This window comes from Triticum dicoccoides, chromosome 3A (genome assembly GCF_002162155.2).
Source record: "Triticum dicoccoides isolate Atlit2015 ecotype Zavitan chromosome 3A, WEW_v2.0, whole genome shotgun sequence".
NCBI lineage: Eukaryota > Viridiplantae > Streptophyta > Magnoliopsida > Poales > Poaceae > Triticum > Triticum dicoccoides.
The window spans coordinates 59,509,897-59,536,171 of NC_041384.1; the positions used below are offsets into that span (position 1 = coordinate 59,509,897).

At 47.0% G+C, this 26,275-nt stretch overlaps 2 protein-coding genes across 8 annotated transcripts; both read left to right on the forward strand.

The window, feature by feature from the left end:
* The first annotated feature begins 13,928 nt into the window (after positions 1-13,928).
* On the forward strand, positions 13,929-18,421 carry LOC119267112 (protein NETWORKED 4B-like). Its single transcript, XM_037548426.1, has 3 exons — positions 13,929-14,085; positions 16,135-16,273; positions 16,426-18,421. The coding sequence occupies exons 2-3, from the start codon at positions 16,171-16,173 to the stop codon at positions 18,168-18,170; spliced, it is 1,848 nt and encodes a 615-aa protein (XP_037404323.1). The 5' UTR covers positions 13,929-14,085; positions 16,135-16,170; the 3' UTR covers positions 18,171-18,421.
* An 807-nt stretch (positions 18,422-19,228) lies between these two features.
* Positions 19,229-23,249, forward strand: LOC119267113 (protein NETWORKED 4A-like). 7 transcript variants are annotated; one of them, XM_037548433.1, is made up of 5 exons: positions 19,735-19,875; positions 20,084-20,187; positions 20,318-20,459; positions 20,935-21,087; positions 21,762-23,249. In XM_037548433.1, the coding sequence occupies exons 4-5, from the start codon at positions 20,982-20,984 to the stop codon at positions 22,997-22,999; spliced, it is 1,344 nt and encodes a 447-aa protein (XP_037404330.1). In that variant the 5' UTR covers positions 19,735-19,875; positions 20,084-20,187; positions 20,318-20,459; positions 20,935-20,981; the 3' UTR covers positions 23,000-23,249. The 7 variants fall into 7 exon arrangements, with proteins under 7 accessions (XP_037404329.1, XP_037404330.1, XP_037404327.1 ...); XM_037548432.1 differs by lacking the exons at positions 19,735-19,875; positions 20,318-20,459 and adding an exon at positions 19,229-19,247 and having other exon boundaries at positions 20,971-21,087; XM_037548430.1 differs by lacking the exon at positions 20,318-20,459 and having other exon boundaries at positions 20,971-21,087.
* The last annotated feature ends 3,026 nt before the right edge of the window (positions 23,250-26,275 follow it).

A 26,275-nucleotide genomic window follows, 5' to 3' on the forward strand; every position in this document is an offset into this window, starting at 1 on the left:
CCAACCCCGTCGCCATCGCCCCGACCACACGCCGCCACTTTCGGTCCGGCCGTCGGTGCCCTTTTTATCACTGATTTTAGGTTGATGATATGATGATGTTGATGATATGATGATGTTTTTTTTCTGTTGATGATATGATGATGTTTTTTTTCTGTTGATGATATGATGATGTTTTTTTTCATATATGCATTTTTTCATATATGTACTTTTTTTTTAAGTTGTTAGTAGATATCGATTTTAGGTTAGTGCATTTTATCACTGATTTTAGGTTAGTTGATCGATTTAGTGCATTTTATGTTTGTTGCATTTTAGGTTAGTGCATTTTATGTTAGTGGAGAGGAAGAAGGAGAAGACGAGGAGAGGAAGAAAAGGAAGAGGAGAAGAAGAAAGGAATAGAGGAGAAGAAGAAAAAATTTCTATTTTTTCTTCTTCTCCTCTATTCCTTTCTTCTTCTCCTCTTTTTTTTCTTCGATCTTCTCCCCCTCCCGATAGGAAAGTTTTATATAGAAAGTTACAATTTTAGAAGAGTTTTATATATGCACAAGTTACAATTTTAGAAAAAGAAGGATAGGAAAGAAGAAAATAAGAAGAGGAAAGAAAGAAGAAGAGGAGAGAAAAAGAAGAGGAGAAATAAATAAGAAGAAGAAAAAAGAAGAAAAAGAAGAGGAGAAGAAGAAAGGAATAGAGGAGAAGAAGAGAAAAATAGAATATATATTCTATTTTCTCTTTTCTCCTCTATTCCTTTCTTCTTCTCATCTTTTTTTTTCTTTTTTTTCTTCGACACGTGGGGGGGGGTCGACAATGCCGGACATTCATGAGAGAGGCGAGGAAGAAGGGGAAGAAGAGGGAGAAGAAGAGGAGAGGAAGAAGAGGAAGTCTTCTCCTCTATTCTTTCTTCTCTTCTTTTTTCTTCTTCTTCTTCCTCTTTATTTTATCGGGAACGAGGGTCGTCGAGAGGTCGAGGAGCGGTAGAGGAGAAACCCTAAATAGAAAGTATCATCGGTGTGAGATACATGTACCGTCGGTGTCGGACACTACACCCACATCCCACAAGTGGCGCGGGCTTCGACGCCCACGTCACTTGTGGGACGTGGATGTAGTGTCCGACACCGAAGGCCACATGTATCTCACACCCACGATACTTGCTAGCTATTTAGGGTTTCCACTACCGAAAAGAAGAGAAGAAATAAATAAGAAGAAGAAAAAAGAAGAAAAAGAAGAGGAGAAGAAGAAAGGAATAGCGGAGAAGAAGAGAAAATAGAATATATTCTATTTTCTCTTTTCTCCACTATTCCTTTCTTCTTCTCCTCTTTTTTTTCTTCTTTTCTTCTTCTTCTTCTTCTTCTTCTTCTTCTTCTTCTTCTTCTTATTAGCCGGAAGTAGAGAGAGGTTTCCTAGTGTCAAAGTATTGAAGAAATTCATGCCTTCATCATTAGCCGGAAGTAACCAGGGCATGTTGGTACGAAGTTCTGCAAAGTTGTTCTGGAATGGAGTCCCGGATAGAATAATCCGCCTTTTGGTACGAATTCAGCAAAGGCCTTCCAAATAGCGATATTCAGAAGGCTCTTGCTGAACTTTGTACCAAAAAGCGAATTATCCTATCTGGGACTCCGTTCCAGAACAACTTTGAAGAGCTTCGTACCATCATGCACATGTTACTTTCGCCTAATGATGAAGACATGGTTTTGTTGAATCCCTTGACACTAGGCAACCTCCCGACCCCTCGGCGATCCTATCGAACATGAGAGGAAGAAGAGGATAAAAAAAGAATAGGAAGAAGAAAAAAATAGGAGAAGAAAGAATAGAGGAGATCTTCTCCTCTATTCTTTCTTCTCCTCTTTTTTTTCTTCTTCTTCCTCTTTTTTTTATCGGGAACGAGGGTCGTCGAGGGACATAGATGTAGTGTCGTCGTTGTCGATATATACCCCCTCCCGATAGCTTACTATGATTAGGTAGCTAGTTCTACGTTTGGCACTAATATATCCATCTGTCATGTTTGAATAATAATTGCCATGTTGTAAATATTTGTAGAAACTATGGACACCGCCCTAGACGAAGCAACAAAAGAAGCGTTGTTGAGGGACATAATCGCAGAAGGAAGTGATGCCATCTCGTTGTTTCTCAACGAAACCGATGGTCTGGAAGGAGAGGATGAACAAGCTGGCTACGGTGACCTAATGCCGGTGCAAGAAGAAGAACATGAGGACGGCTCCGGTGACCCAATGTCGGTGCAAGAAGGAGACCGTGATGACGGCTCCGGTGACCGAACCGAGTCCGGCCAGGTATATATATTAGTTAAGCCTATGCTGACTAGCTGATTGATGTATTCATTGTTTTGGTATGTACACATATTAATTAAGTCTTTGTTCTTTTTTCTAGCCCTCTGAATCGAGCACAACTTCGGTAAAGAGACGAGGCCCGAAGAAAAAGTTGAGCTCGGATGAACAGTTTGAGATCATAGCAATCGCGCCCGACGGCCAACCTATTGAACCCCTCCGGACAAAGAGCGCATTTGTTGCTCAGTGCGGGGTTCTGGTTAGGGACAAGATCCCGATAAGCATCCAACAATGGTTTAAGCCGGCTACAGAAGACCCTGAGGTGTCTTATGTCAATGATATGCAGAAAAATGATCTTTGGACTGAGCTGAAGTCAAATTTCACCCTACCGCCTGAGGATAATCCAGAAAACCCAGTTAAAGAGAAATTAATCAAGTCTTTTGCTCTGAAGAGGATGGAAGAACTATTCAGGAGGTGGAAGAAAGAGCTGAATAAGTTTGTCGAAAATAATGAGACACCAGAATTCAAGGGCAGATATGAGAAGATCAGAGATCACTGACCCGCATTTGTGGCCCACAAGACATCAGAAAAGAGTAAGAAGATGTCGGCGACAAACAAGCAAAATGCTGCGAAGAAGAAGCTTCACCATCGCACGGGGTCAGGTGGCTACCTCGTAGCCCGACCTAAGTGGTCCAAGACTGAGAATGATCTGGTTCATAAAGGGATCGAACCAGAGACAATTAACTGACCAGACCGTTGCCGGACTTGGTTCTTCGGGGCTGGCGGGACACTGGACCCTGTAACAGAGAAGTGCATTTGGACGAACGATCAAATGGACATACCAGTCAGTAAGCTTAAGCAGTATATTGAAGCAGCGCAGGAAGGGACGTTCTTTCCAGACAGAGAGAACGACGAGCTCACAATGGCCCTCGGGAATCCTGAGCACCCTGGACGGACACGAGGCACGCCAGGCTCCATTCCGTGGAAGGTTGGGTTTCCGGACGCAGGCGGTTAAAAATCCCATGAGAGGAGGAAAAAAGTGCATCAAACCCAAATACAGGCGCTGCAAGCAAGGGTAGACGCGATAGAGCAACGAGAAGCAAATCGCAGCAAACGTACTGCCGAAGCCTCCCCCGAAGCTACCCCGCCATCTCAGCGCAGAAGCAGCGTGGCTTCCACCGAGCTGCTTCAGTTGGAGCATGCCTTGACGGCTCCTGCCAGCTATCCCGTGGATGCTATAACGGAGTCTCAAAATTGCCACCTTATGACGCAATGGATGAATTTGAAGGTCAAGGCGGCTGTTGGCTCTGTTTATCCTACTGAACCCGGTGCAACTTTTCACTGCTGGCCGATTCCAGAAGGATATGCTAGGGTGATGGTGGATGAGATAACGGAGGGATTTGAGGACCTCCAGCTTGACCACCCTACCGGTGAAGGGGAGACTCGGCTGGGGTCTGCTCTGAAGACTCCATGCCTATGGCGAAAGGAGCTCATCAACCTTCCGAACTGGACGCCACCGCCTCCTCCTCCTCCTCCGGCGAGTTAGGGCACTCCGCCTTCACCGCCTCCTCCTCCGGCGAGTGACGATCAGGGCCCTCGGCCGGCTCCTTCTCCGGCGCGTGGCGGCACTCCGCCTCCTTCTCTGCCTGCGCCGACGCGCCCGAGCAGCCAGCCTCCTCCTTCTCCGCCTCGTCAGCAAGGGCGGAAGAGACCTGCCGCCGCTCCAGCTGCTCCGGCGCATCGTAGTCCTTCTCCTCCGCCGCTTAAGCAAGTAAAGAAGACAACCGCTCCGTCTGCTCAGTCGGCGTCTAGCAGTACAACCAGAGACGGGAGGACATACAGATTCGGTCCTTCTCTGAAGACTCCAGAGAAGTTACCATATGAGAGGACCCTGGAGGAGAACGCCGAGATCGCACGAGAAGAAGTGAGGAACTTTTTTGAAGGGGTGAAAGCAAAGAAACATCCACCTCCGGAGGAGAAGGTAGATCGGGTGAAAGTGAAGCGCACTCTGGCTGCCCTGACAAAACCACCGAAGTCTGATCCGCCGAAAGGAAACTATGACCGCATTATTGGAAAGAAATTTGCCGAAGCGGAGCGGTCGGGAAGTACTGTCAGTGATCAAAGGCTGAAAGAACGACGAGCTGGGAAACAAATTGCCCAGCTCGGCGAACAAGCGAAGCAATCGTGCCCCCCGCTCAAGCTGCCTAGCCACAACGTCGATAATGATCCGAGGATGGTGCCCGGTTATAACAATCTTGCAGATTACCTGCCCGACGAAGTACATTATGAACCCATGGAGGTGCAAATACAAAGATATGAGTACGGGAAGCCTCTCGTCAAAGATGAAAGATCTCTATCAACGATGATGCGAAGATTGCATGATTGGTACTTGAAAATCTGCAGAGACTCTGGGGGGAGGAGTACTTTGTATGTGAAAGTTAAAAAGGAGCATGACCTCGTTGGAATTGATCTGTTGCCTGTTCCATTTGAGGAGTTCTATCAGTTTTTTAATCAATTGGCCCTCGATAAAACAACGGTCGCCTGCTACTGTCTGTAAGTAGTACTACTTCTGTCATTAAGTTTCTCTATATAGCTTAGCTCTTTCATTGCATGTATTTATAATCATCCTCACTATATTATGCAGATTGAAGATCGCCGAATTGAAGAAAAGACAAGTCGGTGATATTGGGTTCATTAACACATATCTCATAGATGCAACTGAGGTTAAACTTCATGCTGCAGCTACCGAGGCCAACTTGCTACGATCATTCGTAATAAATCAAAACAAAGATATAATACTCTTTCCTTACAACTTCAGGTGAGTGTTACTGTCTTGTGCGTATTCGGTTTCCCTTATATATTAGTCAAGGTTATAGTAATGTAATTCATGAGTTATGCATGTGTGTGCAGTTTCCACTATATTCTCCTAGAGATTAAGCTTGAGCAGGGAGTAGTAACCGTCTTGGACTCTAAACGAAAAGATCCCAAGGAGGACATGACTGAAATCCTCAAGAAGTAAGTTAAATCGATCATTATCCATCATATCAGCAACTTTGTTCATTTCCTGATATCAAGTAATTGTTTTCTTTGTCCGGCAGGGTTTGGAGAAAATTCACCAAAACAGTTCCGTGACTGCTGAAGGAGCTGGAATTTAGACACCCGAAAGTAAGTACTATAGTAGCATGTTCCGCGCATCTCCTAGTGATTCAAGCGCTAGTTTCATCAATACCATTTAGCATTCTTGCTTATCAGTTTGATTGACCTCTATTTCTTGTAAAGTGGTTGTGGCAGGAACAAGGAAATGATTTCTGTGGATACTACATCTGCGAGTCCATCCGCCACACGACCTGTGAGCGGGGCGGGTACTCTAACGAACAATATGAAGTACGTAAATAATAACATTCACAATTTTATTTTATTACCATCATTTGTGTTGAGTTTCATTCATTTATATATATATATGTATTGACCCCCTTCTTCAAATTAGATGTTTCGGAAACGGGATGAACTCCTAGCACCAGCTCGCATGCGAGCAATTCAAGAGGAATTGGCGGCATTCTTTCTTGACCACGTGATCCCTGAAGACGGAGAATTCTATGTGAACCCTGAGTCCGTATGATTATATTTGTAAGAGATAATTATTGTATATATGTAGCCGGTAGTGTCAGATAGATATACGAGAACTTGTTGTTCGACCAATCTCTCGGAGAAGGTGAGGTGGTCGATATCACTTCTCTCTGTATATATGCATATATGTTCATGACGATCTTCTGTTTTCTTCGTTTGCTTACTAGCTAGCCAGCGTGTCTAGTCATCTCTATATACGTATGTATAGTACGTAGCGTCGACCAAGCACGGACATAACAGAGGACACTTCTCTCTGTTAATTATAACTAGCTAACACAATATATGAAACACCTAAATTAACCCCCCAAAACCCCCAACGCCCCCCCCCCCTTTAAAAAAAAAACAAAAACCCCAGCCACAGAAGTGCTGACGCGTGGATGCCTATTGGTCCCGGTTGGTGCCACCAACCGGGACCAAAGGGTCTCCTGACTGGGCTCTGCGCACTGCCCATGTGGAGGGCCTTTAGTCCCGGTTCTGGATTGAGCCGGGACTAAAGGGGGGAGGTATTAGTACCGACACTTTAGTCCCGGTTCCGGAACCGGGACTAAAGGCCCTTACGAACCGGGACTATAGGCCCTTTTTCTACCAGTGATTTCAGACCCGGCACCATTGGAGGCACTCGCTTGCCGTGAAGCTCTATCTCTTGCGCTGGATTTGTCCCTCGACAAAATTGTTATTGCATGTGATAATAAATCAATGGTGGCGAAGATAAAGAATAGAAATGAAGGAAGGTATAGTGCAATCATTAAAGAGATTAATGCTCGGGCGAGAGAACTCACAAGCTGTGATTTCATTTTTGAAAGTCGTACTATGAATGTTGATGCACACAATTTAGCTAAATTTTCTACTTTGTTAGATGTTGGTCGTCATTTCTGGCTGGGTTTACCCCATAACCAGTTTGTTATTCATGTAAACCGAGCTGCTACTTCTCAATAAAGTTTTGGTTTACCACTTAAAAAAAACAGCGAGGCATGGCAAGGGACTAGCCTGACAACGAGATGTTTCAAAAAGGAAAAAATGAGGACGAGAGGGGACACGATCGGTCGACGGGCTCACCACACAAGCGTCGAGGCGGCCGGGAGCAACAGGAGCATGCCGATCACGGCGACGGCGACACGAACGGCGACGATGGCGCCATGGCGGTGGCTGCCAACCGGCCTTATCCACGAGGGCCGCGACTCTTGCGAACTACGGCGACGCGCGTGCCAGCGCACGGCCACACGAGTTTAACGACGGTAAGGAAAGTACCACGCGCGGACGCTTCACCATCAATCAATCGATCCATCTCTTCTACCGGCCGTCCACTCATTCAGCTTGACACATACGCACGCTCGCTCGCTCACCGCGTTGTCCACGCGCCGCGAAGCGTCCCGGCAGACGTGCCTTCTCCGGTCGCGCCAGCGCGACCTTCGTCCGAGACGCGTCACGCGGAGGGCGGGCAACGTGTCGGCGAACGCACACGGGTGCTGTATTTTAAAACGTTTTTGGTTTGCCCCGTCACCTGAGCTGGTCGCGCCACTCTGGGGAAGAGGACGAGGAGCAGCGGAGCGGAGCGGGCCGAAACGCCGGGGCTCTCCCGCCACCGCCGCGAGTTTCGTTCGAATCGGAGGCGTCCCGCGCGCGCCGCCGTGCGCAAGCGACGCGGCCTGAGGGACCGGGCGGGCCCCGCGGCGCACTCATCAAGTTGATCTATGTAGCCATGTGGAGGCCGGACCAGGACGTACTGTGCGTACGCACAGCTTTTGGGGCCTTGCCTGTCGACTGGCGCGACCGAATTCCCGAGCCTGCCCCTGCCTGCCTCCCGCGAGTTAAAAAAACGAAGCTGCATTTGCTGACCCGTCCAACAAAATATTATGGGGCTGTTTGGTTCCAGGCCTATCCATGCCACACTATGTCATACAATGTTGCCATACTTGTCTAAGGTTAGTTCTTTAAAATGAGAGCCACAAGTTGGCAAGCTTAAGGGAATCTTGCCACAATTTTTGTGAGTATGTGATGTGGGACCCTAGTATGGCTTGCCTAAGGTGTGACTTGAACCAAACACCCACCTAAGTTCGTCAAACTTGCCTAACTTTAGGTGTGGAAACCTTAGGCAAACTTAGTCTCAAACCAAACAGCCTCTATAACCGCAGCGATCTTCACCCGTTTATCTCGTGCGGAATTTATGCATTCTGGCGACCTTGTAGTATCCAGCCAGCTGCTGTACCACGACACAGAAGTTCTTAACAGCAACTCAACACGCCAATCCATTTGAATTGAAATAAACACAGAAGGCAGCCCAACGATCCGATTCAAACGGATGTGCTTCCATTTTTTGTCTACCGTACGACCCTTTTTCGGTTCAAATTTGGGCCATGTTTGCATCGGCATGGATACGAAACGGCCTTTGTCCTCCACTAACCCGTCAGTCGGTGGCACATTGGCCATCCCGTCTTCCTCCCAACAACAACCAGCACACTTGGCCGCCCCACCCGTCGTCGCCGCCGCCGCCCGGTTCCGGTGGCCAGCCGTCCACACCCACGTACCTCCCCCCGCAGCACACCACCTTCCAACGCCCCCGACCTTGCCGCCACCGCCCCCTCGCCACACGCTTCCCCCTGCATGTAGCACCCAAGCGTCGTGACCTCACTTGCCAGACGCCGCCACGCTCGTTGGACGTCGACGGGCCTGCTACTAGGTCTAGGGGAGGCACGAGGCTCTTCACCGGCCAGCTTCTTCCACGACGCCCGCAAGGTGTTCGATGGTTTGCGTGCAAGGTACAAATGGACTCTGCCGACGAGTTCTTTTTCCACAATTTTCTTTGAGACTCGGATGATTCTTCATCCGACGATGAGGAGCTCGTGCCAGCTGTGTTGCTCGTCATGACCATAGTAGACAACGGCTGATGTTCAGGGCCTCGATCTCGGGGCACACTCCAGCGTTGAATCGCAACCGAGAGAGCGGTCATTTCCTTCTCTAGAAGGATTACTTGGAAACCCCCAGCCCGCTCTTCAAAAACCTCAATTTTTGGCGTTGTTTCCTTATGGCTAGATATTTGTTCAGCCGTATCCGGGAGGGGGTGGTGGCATACAATAAGTATTTCGAGTGCAAGGAGGATGCCCTGAGAAAGATTGGCTTCTTCTCTTATCTGAAATGCACTGCAACAATTCAGATGCTTGCATATGGAGTTCCCCGGTGATTTCATTGATGAGTATGTCTGAATGAGCGAGTCGACGTGCCTAGAGTCCATGTGTAAGTTTTGGAGGGTTTGTGATAGCAGTGTTTGGTCCGGAGTACTTGAGAGAGCCAAATGATGCAGATACAACCCGGTTGTTGGCGATGAATGCCAACAGAGGCTTCCAAGGGATGCTTGGTAGCATAGATTGTATGCACTGAGAGTGGAAGAACCGCCTTTCTACTTGGCAGGGGCAATATAAGGGCCAGGTCAAAGCTTTCATTGTCATACTCGAGGCCGTGGCTTCACAAGATCTCTGGATTTGGCACCCTTTCTTCGGCATGGCTAGATCTCGCAACGATATCAACGTGCTTCAACGCTCTCCGGTGTTTGCTAAGCTTGCAGAAGGCAACTGCCTGGAGGTCAATGTTGAGATCAATGGTCATCATTACAACAAATGATACTACCTACCCGACGATATCTATCATCACTCATCAGTGGACTATTTTTGTGAAGACAATCCTCAACCCTGCAGGAGAGAAGAGGAAGAGATTTTCCCAAGAGCAAGAGAGTGCTAGGAGGGATGTGGAGCGTGCCTTTGGTGTCTTCAATCTTGATGGGCATCGTTCGGTATTTTGCTAGAACTTGGAGTACCAAAAAGTTGTGGGAGGTGATGACTGCTTGCGTGATCATGCACAATATGATCATAGAGGATGAGTGCCCATAACGTATCTATGACCGAGGGTTTCAGTTCCAGGATAAAAATGGTGTGCCTGAGCATGGAGGAGCGGCAACGTTTCACCGAACGTCATCGTCAAATGCATGATTGGTGCTACTTCTCGAGCACTGCGTTGGTTTTCCCCGAAGAGGAAGGGATGATGCAGCAAAGTAGCGTAAGTATTTTCCTCAGCTTTTGAGAACCAAGGTATCAATCCAGTAGGAGGCTACACGCGAGTCCCCGTACCTGCACAAAACAAATAAGTCCTCACAACCAACGCGATAAGGGATTGTCAATCCCTACACGGCCACTTACGAGAGTGAGATCTGACAGATATGATAAGATAATATTTTTGGTATTTTTATGATAAAGATGCAAAGTAAAATAAAAAGCAAAGGAAATAACTAAGTATTGTAAGATCAATATGATGAAGATAGACCCAGGGGCCATAGGTTTCACTAGTGGCTTCTCTCAAGAGCATAGGTATTCTACGGTGGGTGAACGAATTACTGTTGAGCAATTGACAGAATTGAGCATAGTTATGAGAATATCTAGGTATGATCATGTATATAGTCATCACGTTCAAGACAAGTAGACCGATTCCTGCCTGCATCTACTACTATTACTCCACTCATCGACCGCTATCCAGCATGCATCTAGAGTATTAAGTTAATGAAAACAGAGTAACGCCTTAAGCAAGATGACATGATGTAGAGGGATAAACTCATGCAATATGATAAAAAAAACCATCTTGTTATCCTCGATGGCAACAATACAATACGTGCCTTGCTGCCCCTACTGTCACTGGGAAGTACACTGCAAGATTGAACCCAAAGCTAAGCACTTCTCCCATTGCAAGAAAGATCAATCTAGTAGGTCAAACCAAACTGATAATTCGAAGAGACTTGCAAAGATAACCAATCATACATAAAAGAATTCAGAGAAGATTCAAATATTGTTCATAGATAGACTTGATCATAAATCCACAATTCATCGGTCTCAACAAACACACAACAAAAAGAAGATTACATCGAATAGATCTACACAAGAGAGAGGGAGAACATTGTATTGAGATCCAAAAAGAGAGAAGAAGCTATCTAGCTAATAACTATGGACCCGTAGGTCTGAGGTGAACTACTCACACTTCATCGGAGGGGCTATGGTGATGATGTAGAAGCCCTCCGTGATCGATGCCCCCTCCGGCGGAGCTCCGGAACAGGCTCCAAGATGGGATTTCATGGATACAAAAAATTGCGGCGGTGGAATTAGGGTTTTGGCTCCGTATCTGATCGTTTGGGGTACGTAGGTATATATAGGAGGAATGAGTACGTCGGTGGAGCAACAGGGGGCCCACGAGGGTGAAGGGCGCGCCGGGGGGGGGTAGGCGCGCCCCCTACCTCGTGGCCTCCTCTTTTGTGTCTTAACGTAGGGTCCAAGTCTCCCGGGTCTTGTTCGTTGAGAAAATCACGTTCCCGAAGGTTTCATTCCGTTTAGACTCCATTTGATATTCTTTTTCTTTGAAACCCTAAAACAGGTAAAAAAACAGCAATTCTGGGCTGGGCCTCCGGTTAATAGGTTAGTCTCAAAAATAATATAAAAGTGGATAATAAATCCCAATAATGTCCAAAACAGTAGATAATATAGCATAGAGCAATCAAAAATTATAGATACGTTGGAGACGTATCAATTGGTAAGATCACATTTAGTTGCAAAATGATTTGGTTGAGCATATGTGGGCTCACGTTGACAACCAATAGATGTATCGTCTATCTTATGTTTGCAAAAAGAACTACAAAATGGGCACGGACCAGCCGCAAGGACGAAAATGCATTCGCTCATTGGACGCCCGGTCGATCCAAACGCAAAGAAAACAGACGAGTCGATCCAAACGGACGAAAAAGGGACAAAACATGCTTCCATTTGAGTCAACGCGTTGGATTTGCTCTAAGATGATCACAAGAAAGTAATTCGGTATTTTTGCAAAAAAAGAAGAGAGTACTCCTGTAAGTTGAAGCAAGGGAAAAATCATAGCAAAATATTGTCAAAATGTAATAAATAAATAAACGCATGCAGCATGACAAAAACTCATGATAGACTGATAGTTGTTCATACATCGATTTAGAAAAAAAGCTTTATCGAGCGAATGTTTTTTTTTTGAAATGACAATTAACCCGTGCCAGAGCCGACCATCGGTGACCAAACAACGTAGCTCAGACTCCGACGAAGAACCACAAAGAAAAACTAGGCATGGCTGGCGCGCAGAAGATCATCGAACAAACCACATGCTGCCAGTCATCGTATAACACCGAGGCCCCACGACTGCAGCTTCGACTACATAACAACAAACTAGCCGAGACGATCCCCGCGGACACTCCGGAGAAGAGGTGACTACCGCTACCATAGCCACGTCTCCGACACTCCACACCCCATCATCGTTGCCACAGAAGCCTCGTGCCAACACCATCGTCTTTCACTGGTTTGTCTCGACAACATCCAGCTCCAAAGACAAATCCCCCATGAGGGAATACGACACAAAGGCGACGTCATCGTTCGATCAAACTAGATCAAGGGTTTCCTCCGGAGCTGCATCGATCCGCACGGGAAGGGTGAAACAACAATACAACGATGTCTCCAAGAAGATAAGCGACAACCACGGCCGCCGCCATCGTTGGTCACCGGCACAAACAAAACATGGTTTTCAGCCAAGCTCCTGAGACCACCTCATCCGCACATCATCTCACAACGGCGACCACCTAGCACCACCACCGAGCCAGCTCGTAGTCGAAGAAGCCCATCGTCCGAGCAACCAACCGCATCTTGTGGAGGCCGTCGACCAACACTAGCCGCTAGGTCCGTCAACCGAGGACCCGGTCACCAGACGCAGCACAAACCGCTAATCCATGCCGAGCACCAGGCTGACAAGGATAAAAAAAAATGTTGCCCAAGGCCATGAACCACCTCGGTCCCCAGCCGTGACCAAGCTCTCACGTGCATGCGCACCACGCGTGCCCGTCGGAGGACGCAGGAGATCCAGCCGCCGCAAGTGCGCTCCTGCTCCAGCACTACGAGCCCCTCCACTTCGGGCTGCCACGCTGAGCGAGTAGTAGCACCCCCCTTGGCGCCGCCGCGTGACCTCATGGTATGGAGCGTGTAAGGTGAGAATTCTCTTCCCGACAAATTAAATAATATTCTAAATAGAACTGCATTTTCAGCAAATTTTTTTGAAAGACCTAGGACGCGAGCTCACCTGAACACATGTTAAGACGTTTAGCATCGAACGCGGAAATGGTTCTTTGACAATTAGAGCCGGTCTCCCCTAAACAGAAACAATGCTAGTGAACCGGGGGTGGCGAGTGGTGACACACACACAAAGGTAGTGGTGACAACATCAAATTAACGACGAAAAATAAAACAGTCTTGCTAAGTCTCAGTCGACTAAGACTTACAGTCGATGCTATACCCGTGAGATGTTAGAGATCCATGCAAAATTTTATTTTTTTATTTTTTCAGTTTCTCTCTTGCATGTTATGTCATTTGATTGGGACTTGATTAAATCTCAGTCGACTGAGACCTAGCCACACCCAAAATGAAAACTCTCGAGGGCACATGGCCGGAACCGGGCGCCGAAACCAGGTGCTATCGGAGCACTCGCAGAGTGGAGACAAGCCAGTACATTCACACATGCTTAAGCTAAAGAAGCAAAAGAATTCAGGATGGGTCTCGTGTGAGACCTGATCTCATATAATTTTTTTCTGGGAGGAGCAGGAGCCTGCGGAGCCCCCGGCGCGTCACCCGGATTCAAATTTCGAAGCTCAAACGAGACCACCGGGTGGCCCCCACCCCCTGTTCTCGCTCTCACCTTCCCGTGGAGGAACTCGCGCGGCGGCGGCCCCGCTCCGGGTGGCCAGTTGGCCACCATACCCATCAATCAAGTGACCGATTAGCCCGTCATCCCGTGGTTCCACGCGTTTAATCCATCTCTTAACCTCCACCAGCCCCGCGACCCCGACGCGCCCAAGCGCCCATCGTCACCGTCGTCGTCGCGCGTCTTCCACTTCCACCCACCCACCCACGTAAAACACGGGCGAGGGGCAGCGCGGTCATTTCCCGCGCGGAGCCGGGGCCCAGCCCCCCTCCACCCTGTCGCGTTAAAGCCAGTCCACTTCGCTCGAGCACCATCGGGGCCGTGGTCCGTGGACGGCAGGCACTCACTCCCCATCCATCCCCCTCTCCCCTCCCCTCCCCTCCCCTCCAGCCGGGAAAGGAAGGAGGCCCCTCGCCGGCCGCGCGGATCCCCGGAGAGATCTCAGGTAACCTCCTCCGCTCCACGCCCCGCCTCCTCGCCCTGCTCTGCTCTGTTGGTTCGCGATCTACGTGCTAGCTACCCATCCAGCCGTGTTTCCTGCCGCTGGATGGACGTGCTGGTGGTTCCGGTGGATTCCGTGGCCGAATTCGTTGCCGGGCTCTTGAGGATCACTCGTTAACCGCTCGTCTGATCCGCGATTTCCTCCCCCTCCTCCGTCCCTCGGGGCGGGGCCGCTCCAGATGGCGATGGGTGGTGGCGACGCGTTTCTCTTGATTTTCACCTTTTCTTTTCGCCACATACGCTGCGCAGTGTGCGCATACACTCTCGCTTGAAGAGGGAGATGTCTCAGCGTAGGCTCGCTGGCCATTTAAGCCCCCTTCCCTTTGGTCTGACCATCCCAAAGTAGTACGTTCTGCTCCAGCTTTTCGTTATCCCTCCATACAGGATTCGGTTCAGGTTGCTCAGATGTCGCCATTACAGAGTTTCCCTCCCGAAGCAGGCAGGACGAACCGTGGCATGCTTACGGAATATTTCCTTCCTACTACGTATCAGAGATCAGCCTGGTCTGCTAGGTTGGTTCTGGAACATGCATATAGTTGTCACCACCTTAGCTGTGAACCAAAAATAAAAATAAAATTCAATTGGGCGGCCATTAGCTGGTGCGTGTGCCCATTGACCCGCAATAGTTTTGGATTCATTTAAAAAAAAATCGACCAACCGGGCTCTAGTACCTGGTGGCAATTATCGTAAAGAAGTACAGACATGCAGCAGTCAATCCGTGATGCTGAAATTAATTCAGCACATTTTTGGATTCACGATCTTTACACACGTTCTCTTTTTATGGCTATTGGTTCTGGTCAGTTGTTTATGTGAATGAAATTTTGCTCTAAAATTAGAAATAGCTAAAGATGATTGGATTTCTTGCTGTGTTTGTCTGGGTCCACCATGAGCGGGCCTGGCAAATTATTTGTAATAACGCTTATTTGCATGCCTAGCTGTGGTCATGGTTACTTATTGCCATCTTCACATGCATGACAAAATTATTGCCAGCAAGAAATGGAAGTATTATACAATTTACTGAGATCCAAGATAGGTGTATCTGTCCTTTCATGACTTGAAAATGTACCAGTTGACAATACGATTTGCTAGTTGAGTTGTTGTATGTTGATTCGTCTCCTCACCCCATGGCTGCATGTGTCCACCTAGGTGTAAGCCAGGCCATGTTTTGTGGTTGACAGACAAATATTATTTTGTACTACTAAACTTGGCCGGCCTCAATTATTGGTTGGATAGAAGTTGACTACAGCTCATCTGCAATTGCAAATTTCATCTTGAACCCTGGCCTTTTGATCCGTGTGGGGTCAGGACAAATGTGACGTCCTTGCCTGTGATTGAATTTATTCTGAGTTCACTGAATTATGCTTCTGCTCTGACCTAACAAGGGACAGGTAGTTGCCACATCTTTTGCGCTGTGGTGTGCGATAACCAAGTCCAGCCATGCTTATATGATGAATTAGTTCCCCAACTAACATTGGTACCCACAATATTCGATCAATTTCGCTGTAATAGTTTTTCATGATTTGCTGATAAGATCATGATTTACGCATGAATAATCATAGCCGCATCTTCTTGGTAGTTAATCAGTTTTCTGGTCCCTGCATTATGGAGGTTGCCTTGCATAGTCCTCTCCCTCTTCCTCTTGAATAGAGTGAACCAGTACTTTTCTGTACATAGGCGGTGCAAACCTTCATACTTCATACCATTCATGGTTTTAAATTTTATACATTTTGGATATTTTCTTTCCACCTATTATTCTTATGGGTGTACTCAGGCCGTGCCTTCTTGTTTTCTGTTGTCACAAATACTTGCAATGGTATTCTGGTAATCTAGCCATAAGCTAACCTTGCAAGCTTCTTTTTTGTTCCCCCCTAATTTCACTACATATTATGAGGAAAGTGTTTTTTTAATTGCAGTCTTGCAGATCACTCTTTAGCACAAGAGTCATCAACTTGTATGTTTCACATTCTCATTTTTGCCTCCATCTCATGATTAGGTCTACCTTTTACAAGATTCCCTATTTATCGTGAGAATGAAGCGCATGAGTAGAATGCCCACAAGGAAGGCCCATTCATGGTGGTGGGACAGTCATATTAGTCCCAAAAACAACAAATGGCTAGCTGATAATCTAGAAGGTAATGACTCTATTCTTGTTTCTTCAATTGCTTATGTACCAGATACTTCTGTCACTTGCTAGGAGTAGCTATCTTTAGCACCATGGCAATTTCCTTCTCTGATATTTCATCCTGCAATCTATTTACACTTGCAACCTTTTCTGAACAAACAGAGATGGATAAGCAAGTTAAAGAGATGCTGAAGCTCATTGAGGATGAAGGAGATTCTTTTGCAAAGAAGGCTGAGATGTATTACCAAAGGCGTCCTTTGCTTGTCACCCATGTTGAAAATTTCTACCGCATGTATCGTGCTCTTGCTGAGCGTTATGACAATGTGACTGGGGAACTACGAAAAAACATGCCATCATCTCTCAAATCACAGGGCTCAGGTATATCTGAATCTGACTCCGAGGCACAGTCTACTCCCGCATCTCCTGAGTCTGAAAAGAAGACCTCAAAAGAGAAGGGTAAAAAGGGAAGTGATGGATCGTCATCATCTTCTTCTTCTGATTCTGATTCCGAGGTTGATGAAGCGAACCAAGAGAATGGCAATGGGATTACTCATGCACTGAATGAACGAGTTATTGAGCTAGAAGATGAGCTCAAGGAAGCAATGGAGAAACTTGAGGCACTCGAGGAAAAGAATATGCTGTGCCAATGTGAAAACCTTGAAGAGAAGTTGCTAGCTTCGCAATCAGAAATCAACAGCCTTCAGAAGGATCTTGAAGAAAAGGTCCGTTCATTGGAGAGTATCAAAGAAATTAGCAGTGAAAAGGAGGATTTGGAAGCTGCAGTTCAGGAAAACAAGAACAAGTTCGAGGAATTAAAAGGGGAAATGGCCTTAGCAGCCAAGCATCATGAGGCCCAACTTTCATATCGTGACCTTGAAATTGAGAAATGCAAGCGGGAGCTTGAGGAAGTATCTGAGAGGCATACCTATGATAAGTCTATTCTTGAGACTGAAATCGGAGATCTCCAAGAAGTGGTCAAGAACTTGGAAGGGAACTTGGCAAAACTGTCGGAAGAGAAGTTGCAGCTTGAGGCACAGGTTATGGAGCTTGAACAAACATCTCACAGCCTAGATGATTCATCTGCTGAAATTAAGAAGCTACAAAAGGTAATCAAGGATCTGCAAGCAAGACTGGAAAATGATTCAAATGAGAAGAGAGTGCTCGAGGAACGTGCTATCGAGTTTGAGCAAGTTCATAGGGAGTTAGAGGATTCGAGGGCTGAAACAGTGGAGCTACAAACTAGAATTGAGAAACTCAAAGCTGATCTGGAAGGAGCACTTCAAGAGAAATCGATGTTGGAGGGCTCTGTCAAGGATCTGGAACATGCCATTGCTAGTAAGTTGGAGAAATTCTCTCTTGAGAAGTCCTCTCTCGATGCTGAGATCCTACAACTGTCAGAAGCTAATGCTTCTCTTGAAGACAAGTTGTCATCCACAGAGGCGCAGCTTAAGCAACTTCATGCCGAAAAGGCAGAAGCATCTGTTGAGAGTGAGAAACTGATCTCTGGATTGAAGCAAGATATTGCCAATCTTAAGACAGAGCTCGAGTTACTGTCCTCACAGAAAGCTGCAGTTGATAATAAGGTGTCTGGTTTGCTGAGTGATCTCGCAACTTGTGATGAAAAGATGAAGGAGATGGATAGCCACTTGCATCAGCTACACCTGGAGCATGTGCAAGTGATAGCAGAGGCAGATGCCGCACGGAAGTCCGTGGCAGAACTGCGTGCACGGGTGCGTGAGCTCGAGGAAGAGGTTGAGAGGCAGAAGCTCATGGCGTTCGACAGCGCAGAGGGGAAGCGGGAGGCAATCAGGCAGCTGTGCTTCTCGCTCGAGCACTACCGTGACGGGTATCAGCAGCTCCGGCAAGTTCTGCAGGGCCACAAGAGGCCGATGGTGATGGCGACGTGATCAGCCAACCAGCAGCTTGCTGGATCCTTCTCTCTGGATGCCTAAAATCAGTATGTCCATGTAATGTAAACATCCCTTTCCCTTTCCCCTTTCTTCATGTAGCTTCGGTCTACTCCTTAGTAGTCCTGGTAAAAGCTTGTGCTCTGTAGTTGCTTCAGCTACTGGTACCCTATGATGTGTGTGGTGTAATATATTATGGATCATTGTGGCATTCCTTTTTCAATCAATCTGCCTGTTGCCGCGAGTCTGAAGATGATCGCTGTGTTTGTTCTCTCAAATCCTGACGAACTTGATTGCTGCAAACCTGTGACATGGCTCATTGTTTTTCTTTTTTGCCATTTAATGAGCCTCATATTATCTAGTTTGAATTCGCATATCTATCGAGTAATTTGCCTTTTGGATCTCCTTGTGCTGCTGTGAACTCGCCCTTCTATTTCTATTATCCCAGAAGTCTGAAATTGTATTCAAAAGGGAAGCAAGACTGCTGAGAAGCAAGACCAGTCCAGAGATTATGGCAGAAATGATGGAGGTGGCAGCCATGACCACCTGTCTGCTGTCTCTGTCTCTGCCTCTGTGACCAGTCCATGCCTTGAGCTGCTGACCTTACCTTTCTCCATGATTTGCTCTAGAAAAGCTTACATAGTGCATTCTTGAAAGTTTTTGGAGATGACTGCATTCTTGGAAGCTGCAAGAAAAGTTTACTCTGTGGCAGAAACACGGCATAATTATCACAACATAGCATACTGTACTTTTTAATCCCACTAAAATGGGAGACAGCACACCCACTAAAATACAAGGAGATGTGTGCAGGGATTGGACCATTAGTTTTAACTGATTCTTTTAATGCCCTGGAGATCAGGAATTCAGAAGCTTCACATGGCTAAGCGTCAGTTTTCACGGCCTGCACTTTACTCACCTGCAAGTTTCAGGCTTTCAGACTTCAGTTTCTTGCCCATTTAATTGGCCAACCTCCCTCATTGATGCCTGTTTAAGCCTGCTTAGCCTACGATTCCTTGCAGTCAGTTAATTCTTTTCTTGAAGCCGCACCCGTCAGCTGTCCGATCCTGTGATCCAACGGTAAATCTCTTTTCCTTCTCTTTCCTTTCTTTTTTCTTTTTTGTGAATCAAGTTCCTTTTCCTTGACTTGTTCATCTCTTCATAGTTCATACCCATTGGTATACAAGGCCAAAAAACATTGCAACTGGTTTCTTGACACTTCTCTGTTCAGAAATAGCACTACTATTTACTTCCTGCAAATCCTTTTCCTTCCGTTTACCTGTCAAGAAAGCTTTGAGCAAAGGCCAAGTTTTGGAAGGTAACAAGGAGCAGCAAACCTCTCTTGCTTGCTACGATTTTGTTTCTCCTTTTTTACTCCTCTCTTTGCTTCTTCTGCTCGTGCACATTATTCATTTCTACGGCAAGAATTCAACTGCATACATCCCCATCTCCTGCAGCCGTGCAATCTTGACCGCACGCAGCACATGGCCGGTGACACCACGTGCCATATATTTATTTCTTGCCTATTTTGTCCCATCCCTGTGCTAGCTAGCTTCCACCTCCCATTATTTTTTTGCTTTTCTCAAGAGATTTTTCAAATCACTTCTGATCCTGTGAGATTGAGAACACTGTACCTACACCACGAGTGTGAACAAAAAGGTCGAGACTTTTTCTCTCTGGGTGCAGCGGTGGATCTTGGATCCTTCAGGTAGCAGTAATACGCATACGAGTAGGAGTAGGTGGGCGGTGGTACTTGGTCATGTGCCACCGTCTCGTGCCCCTTTGCATCTTCCAAGCTCGCTCTGGGCTGGAGACCCTCACGCGTTTGCTTCAAGCATTGACCCAGGCATAAATCTTCCAGCTACCTGTTCCTGGCCCCTTCTTGATTTCTTTCTATCCCCTGCCTGTCCGTGTAGTGCTCAGATTTGGTCAGCATGAAGGCATGAACAAGCTGGCGCCTCTGGTGCAGGATCCTGACGACTTGCGTCTCTGAAGGCGAGGAGGAAGCTTCTTTTCTCAGGTGAGATTGTGCTCTTGACGCTTCCCGCTCATCTGAATCTGTACCAGTTCTTCTCGGTCGTATGTTTCAGTTTCTTCAAGCCATGTTTAGTTGCTGTTCTTGATAGATGGTTGCTCCCAAGATCTTGCAGCGTTTCTCCAGGGATGATGCTATCTTTTGATCTGGTCTTGGTTATATGACCACCCCTGTTTTCTCATGGATGGAACAGTAAAAGCTGCCTGCTGAATCATTGCTTTTCTGTTTGGTAAAAAAGGATCATCCTTGATACTACAGTAAGAAGATATGCTGCTCATGTCTTGTTGTTGTACATATAACTCAATCTGATCCATTGACCTGATGATCTGTCCAGATATGCAATTTCTTGTTCATTTCTTCTAGTTCATCACAGATGCGATTTAAGCATTTATTTCCCGAGGACACAGATTTCATTACACGAATGTACTACCGCTGGTACTACTAGATGATAATGGGATGCTGTTAGTAAAAATGGGAAATAACTTATTATCCAACTAACAAGGACTAGAATGAGTGGCTGCTGGCATTGTTGCAATTTACATGCTTATCCGCACCTATTTTAGATTGGTTGATTTATGTTGCGGTATAGTGTATTCATTTCGCAGCGCTATAGTTCACCCTGATGCTTATGATTTGGAAAGTTAAACATATCATTACTTATTTTTCTTCTCTTTGACTGAAGAAAGATGTAGTTTTCGTTCCTAACCATTCATATTTCCCCTTTCCATTTAGTGCTTGAATCTGCTAAACTTCTAGCTCTCCTTGAAGATTTGTGAAACATGAAGCCGCCTTTGGAAAGGAACCCATCCAGGAAGCGCCATTCATGGTGGTGGGATAGTCACATTAGCCCCAAGAACTCAAAATGGCTTGCAGAAAACCTCGAAGGTAAGCTGAGACTGTACCTGGAATTTCCTATATGATTTTTTTCTTAGTACTTGCTAGTAAACATACACCGTCAATGCATGCATAGGTACAGTACAATTTCTGATTGTATGTTGCACTGAGATGACATAAATAAATGAATAATAATGAAGAAAAAGTACAAGTCTACAACACACTACTTTATTAGCCCTCAGATGCTTTTGATGTACATATGTTGCCTATGGTACAGTATCCCCATCTGATTCTTCACGGAGCTGCAGAAGTTTTGATGGTTATTACTGTCACTCTAGGTTTAGGTGTGGTAGCCTTATGTGACTGTTCATTGTGCATTTGCTCCAAAAACTAAGACAAATGATAAATACTATTGTTGATGCTTCCATAGTCAAGTGAGAGAAATTCTATACATATTTTATTTTAGCAGAAATTGGCAGTGAGAAAAACAGAAAAAATGTTGATACTTTCCTTGACAATTACTGCTTTTTTATTTATTTATTTTTACTTTGTTGATCTTGCTTCAAGCTCTTCTTTTATTACTCATTTTACTGGATTGGGGAGATAGATTGTAATTGAGTTATTTGATGTGTTGTCCTCGCTGCTGTTATCTGTTCTGTATGTTATCACTGTTGTTCTTGTTCAAAGTAGCCTTATCCAACCTTTCCCTGAACTGAAATATGCAGAAATGGATAAGCAAGTGAAGGAAATGGTGCAGCTTATTGAGGAAGATGGCGACTCCTTTGCAAAGAAAGCTCAAATGTATTATCAGAGGCGCCCAGTGCTCATCACCCATGTCGAGAACTTCTACCGGATGTACCGCGCTTTAGCTGAGCGCTACGACAATGTTACCGGTGAACTGCGCAAGAACATCCCTTCAAGGATGCAGTCTCAAGGATCTTTATCCGGTTCTGAGTTCGGTTCAGAGCTGCAAAGGTCGCCCACACCATCTCCTGAGCCACAGAAGTCCTGGACAAGGGAGCAGAGCCCTAGAGCCGCCGGTTTCGACTTCTTTCTGAGCAATAAGAGCAATGACTCACCGTCCTCAAGGAAGGAGCCCGAGTCGGCTTCACAGTCAGAATCCGATATGAAGTCTGAGGATGGCGAGGATGATGGCATTGCCTACACATTGCACCAGAGGGTTCTCGAGCTCGAGGACGATCTCAATGCCGCGAACCGGAAGCTGCTTGATGCAAACGAAAAGCTCGAGGTTTTCGAGGAAAAGAGCCTGAGGTGCCATTGCGATTATATGGAAAATGGAAATGGCGCCGATTATGCTGCCAAAATTACAGACATTGATGGAGAGTTCGCGTCAACTAAGGAGAAGCTACAATCTTCAGAAGTGGAGATCAACAGTCTCCAAAGGAGGCTCGAAGATGCCGCAATTTTGTCCGAAGAGCACTCTAGGCTGCTGGAACAGAACAAGGGACTGGAAGCTGAAATTGTCAGTCTGAAGGAAGAAATGGCTTCAGCCAGACGGCGTTTCGACGATAAAATTTCCAAGAGCGATGCCGAGATCAGCAAGTACAAGCAAGAGCTTACCGCCACGTCTGAGAAGCTGCTGCAGGAGAAGTCCACCAACAGTGCAGAGGTAGGTAAGCTGCAAGAGACAATCCAGATCGCCAGTCGTGAGCTGGAGAAAGTTTCCAAAGAGAAGTCCCTGGTGGAGGACCAGGTGAAGGAGCTGGACGAGGTGAACGCTGAAGCTGAAAGGCAGATGCAGGAGCTAGTCCATGCCGCCGAAATGCTCTCAGACGACAAGTTCAGGCATGAAGCTGAGATCCTGACGATGCAGCAGAGCATCGAGGACCTGAAGCCGAGATTTGAAAGCATCGCAAGAGAGAAATCACTGCTGAAACTCTGGTTCGCGGATCTGGAGCGCGTCGTGGAGCGAGGAAGTAGCGTCGTCATTCCCCCAGAATAACCTGGTTTTGTCGGGAAAATTCATTAGCTAGAATTTAGAAAACTAGCAGTGCTATCTCTTTGTTTTTTTGGCCTGAGGTACAACATCATGCAAAACTGAGAAAGCCTACCATGGACATCAGTGTTGCCTTTTCTTGGATTATTCGTTGCACTGTGAGGTGATGGGTGGTGGTGGTGGTGTATGAAACATTTGCACTGAATGCATTTCCTTTGGCAATAAAATGTCTCTGATGAGTGCATTTGGAGGCTAAGTTCTGAACTCCTAATGCTGCAGCTGTTGGTATCTAGCCAAGTGGCTCGATATTGTAGCCAGAATGAAACCATTCCTGGAGGCATCCATGCTCTGGATCCTGATGCTGACATGATTCATGTCATCGACACGGCGCCCCGAACTTACAACATCCAGAGAACAGAACACTGCCACATTCATCAGTGAGCTCTTAGCTTTCGTTTATTTAGCATGTTGGTTTGGCTGTTTTCACGACTAAATTCCAGCATCAGTGCTCTTCGTTACAGATTAGGCACAGTTCCGATGGTTTTTTTTGCCCTGCCTAGAATCTGGCACTAAGTTGTTATCCTAACCCCAAGTGTGAGTTATTTACCCAAAACCACCACACTTGGGGCTAGGGTAACGACTTGGTACCAGATTCTAGCCAGGGCACAAAAAACCACCGAAACTGAGCCTAATCTGTAATGGAGAGCACTCATTGTCTGATAAGCTCACGCAAACAGTGAAATTGACAAGTTGGTCCCACTTGTCATGCTGACGTGGCATGCTTGTGTGGACAATACGCTGACTTGGACGAGGGTCCCACTTGTAAAAGACTTAAGTGTTTATCTTTATTTTTTTTCTCCTGGGCATTTCAACAAACACGTACTGGGCGACATCTGCACATCTGTGCACTTCACAACGCCGGACACGCTCGCCGCCTTTAGTGGTCGACGGTCACCCGAGACCTGGCCGGCTGGCCGCGCTCGTGCTTGTGGTGTCCGCCGGGAGGCCTGGCCACGCCCGTGCTCGTGCACTGTGGTGGCCATGGCCATGCTCGCGGTGACCGCTAGGTGCCCCTGGTCGCGCACGTACTGACGGTGGTGCGCCACGGTGGAGCACTCTGCCCGTCCCAGTGCTCGCGGCGCCCGCCGGGATGCCTGGCCGCACCCGTGCTCGCGCACTATGGTGGCCATGGTTGTGCTCGCGGCGACTGCCAGGAGGCCCTGGTCGCGCCCGTATTGACGGAGGTGCGCCATGGTGGAGCGCCCTGCTCGTCCTCGTGCTCGCGGCGCCCGTCGGGAGGCCCTGTTCGCGGCGGTGCCCCACGGTGGAGCGCCTTCGCCGCACCTGCGCTCGACGCCACCTCCCGTTGCTCCCCATGAGCCACCGACACCACCCCCCGGAGCTCGACCCGCAGCTCGCCGTTGGCCGCGGGCGCGCTAGCAGCGGCGACGCTCGACCATGCTGCCCTGCCGAGCACGAGCAGCCCGAGCCCACTGTCGCCTCCACAAACACAGAAGAACGCCATGGACGCCACCCGAGTTTGTCACTGCCGCGGCTACATCTGCCGGCTCCATGGTGCGCCCCCGCGCGACCTCGCCTGTGCGGACGGCCGCCTTCTTCACGCAGGGTCCTCTGCTCTCGGATGGAGGCGGCCGGCCCGCAGTTCCTCTGGTCACTGCTCCGACCTGGCCATGGCATGCGGTGCCTTCTTCAATGACCAGATGATGTGCGCACTGAAGGTGCTCGATTGAATGCTCCAGCGAAAAAATGTTGTGAAGAAGATGACTTTCTAGTCATTGACAGATGGGGCCCGCACATTATTTGCCACATCGGCCGGTCAAACTTTTCGGTCTTCGCCATGTCATCCCGACATGTGGGACCCACATGTCGGTTTGGCTGTTTTCACGACCAAATTCCAGCATCAGTGCTCTTCGTTACAGATTAGGCACAGTTTCGATGGTTTTTTGTGCCCTGCCTAGAATCTGGTACTAAGTTGTTACCCTAACCCAAGTATGATGGTTTTGAGTAAATAGCTCTCATATGTACAAACATTTTGCAAGTGAAAAAGACAGAGGACTTGGTTTCTACCCATGCACAAGTATAAAGAAAACATCACCATAAAACTAATTGGTCGTTGACATAAAACAATGAAAATTTTACTTGGAAAACTGACATGAATTGATCATGTTAAAAACATTTACCGTGCTATCAATTTATAAGTATCAAGCGGAATTTCAAATTCCTTTTACAAGTTCCAATAAATAAGGATTGGATCCAGGCATAGCAGAGTGACTTTGAACCAACTTACTACTACAACTGTACAGTCACACAACAGGCCTGGTGCTGTCCTGCTCGAGACATGGCAGTGTCAGTGTGGGATCTGAGCCAGACAGCGGCTCGTGTTTACAACACAAGTTTAGTTTCTCCAACTAAATATAACCATGTCGGATTCTCGCTGTAATGGAAAGCGTCTAAGTTTCCATTTATCTTAATGAGCGTCTTAGTTTGTTGCTATTGCTTTCTTCATAACTTATACATGTTCCTGTGACTATGAGATTATGCAACCCCGTTTACCGGAGGAACACTTTGTGTGTCATCAAACGTCACAACGTAACTGGGTGATTATAAAGGTGCTCTACAGGTGTCTCCGAAGGTACTTGTTGGGTTGGCGTATTTCGAGATTAGGATTTGTCACTCCGATTGTCGGAGAGGTATCTCTGGACCCACTCGGTAATGCACATCACTATAAGGCTTGCAAGCATTGCAACTAATGAGTTAGTTGCGGGATGATGTATTACGGAACGAGTAAAGAGACTTGCCAGTAACGAGATTAAACTAGGTATTGAGATACCGACGATCGAATCTCGGGCAAGTAACATACCGATGACAAAGGGAACAACGTATATTGTTATGCGGTTTGACCGATAAAGATCTTCGTAGAATATGTAGGAGCCAATATCAGCATCCAGGTTCCGCTATTGGTTATTGACCGGAGACGTGTCTCTGTCAGGTCTACATAGTTCTCGAACCCGTAGGGTCCGCACGCTTAAAGTTCGATGACAGTTATATTATGAGTTTATGTGTTTTGATGTACCGAAGGTAGTTCGGAGTCCCAGATGAGATCAGGGACATGACGAGGAGTCTCGAAATGGTCGAGAAGTAAAGATCGATATATTGGACGACTATATTCGGACATCGGAAAAGGTTCCGAGTGATTCGGGTATTTATCGGAGTACCGAGGAGTTACGGGAATTCGTCGGGGAGTGTATGGGCCTTATTGGG

Coding starts and splice junctions, on each gene's coding strand:
- LOC119267112 (XM_037548426.1), top strand. CDS start 16,171: ATGAAGCGCATGAGTAGAATGCCCACAAGGAAGGCCCATTCATGGTGG. Junction 16,274..16,425: donor GCTAGCTGATAATCTAGAAG/GTAATGACTCTA, acceptor CTGAACAAACAG/AGATGGATAAGCAAGTTAAA.
- LOC119267113 (XM_037548432.1), top strand. CDS start 20,982: ATGAAGCCGCCTTTGGAAAGGAACCCATCCAGGAAGCGCCATTCATGG. Junction 21,088..21,761: donor GCTTGCAGAAAACCTCGAAG/GTAAGCTGAGAC, acceptor TGAAATATGCAG/AAATGGATAAGCAAGTGAAG.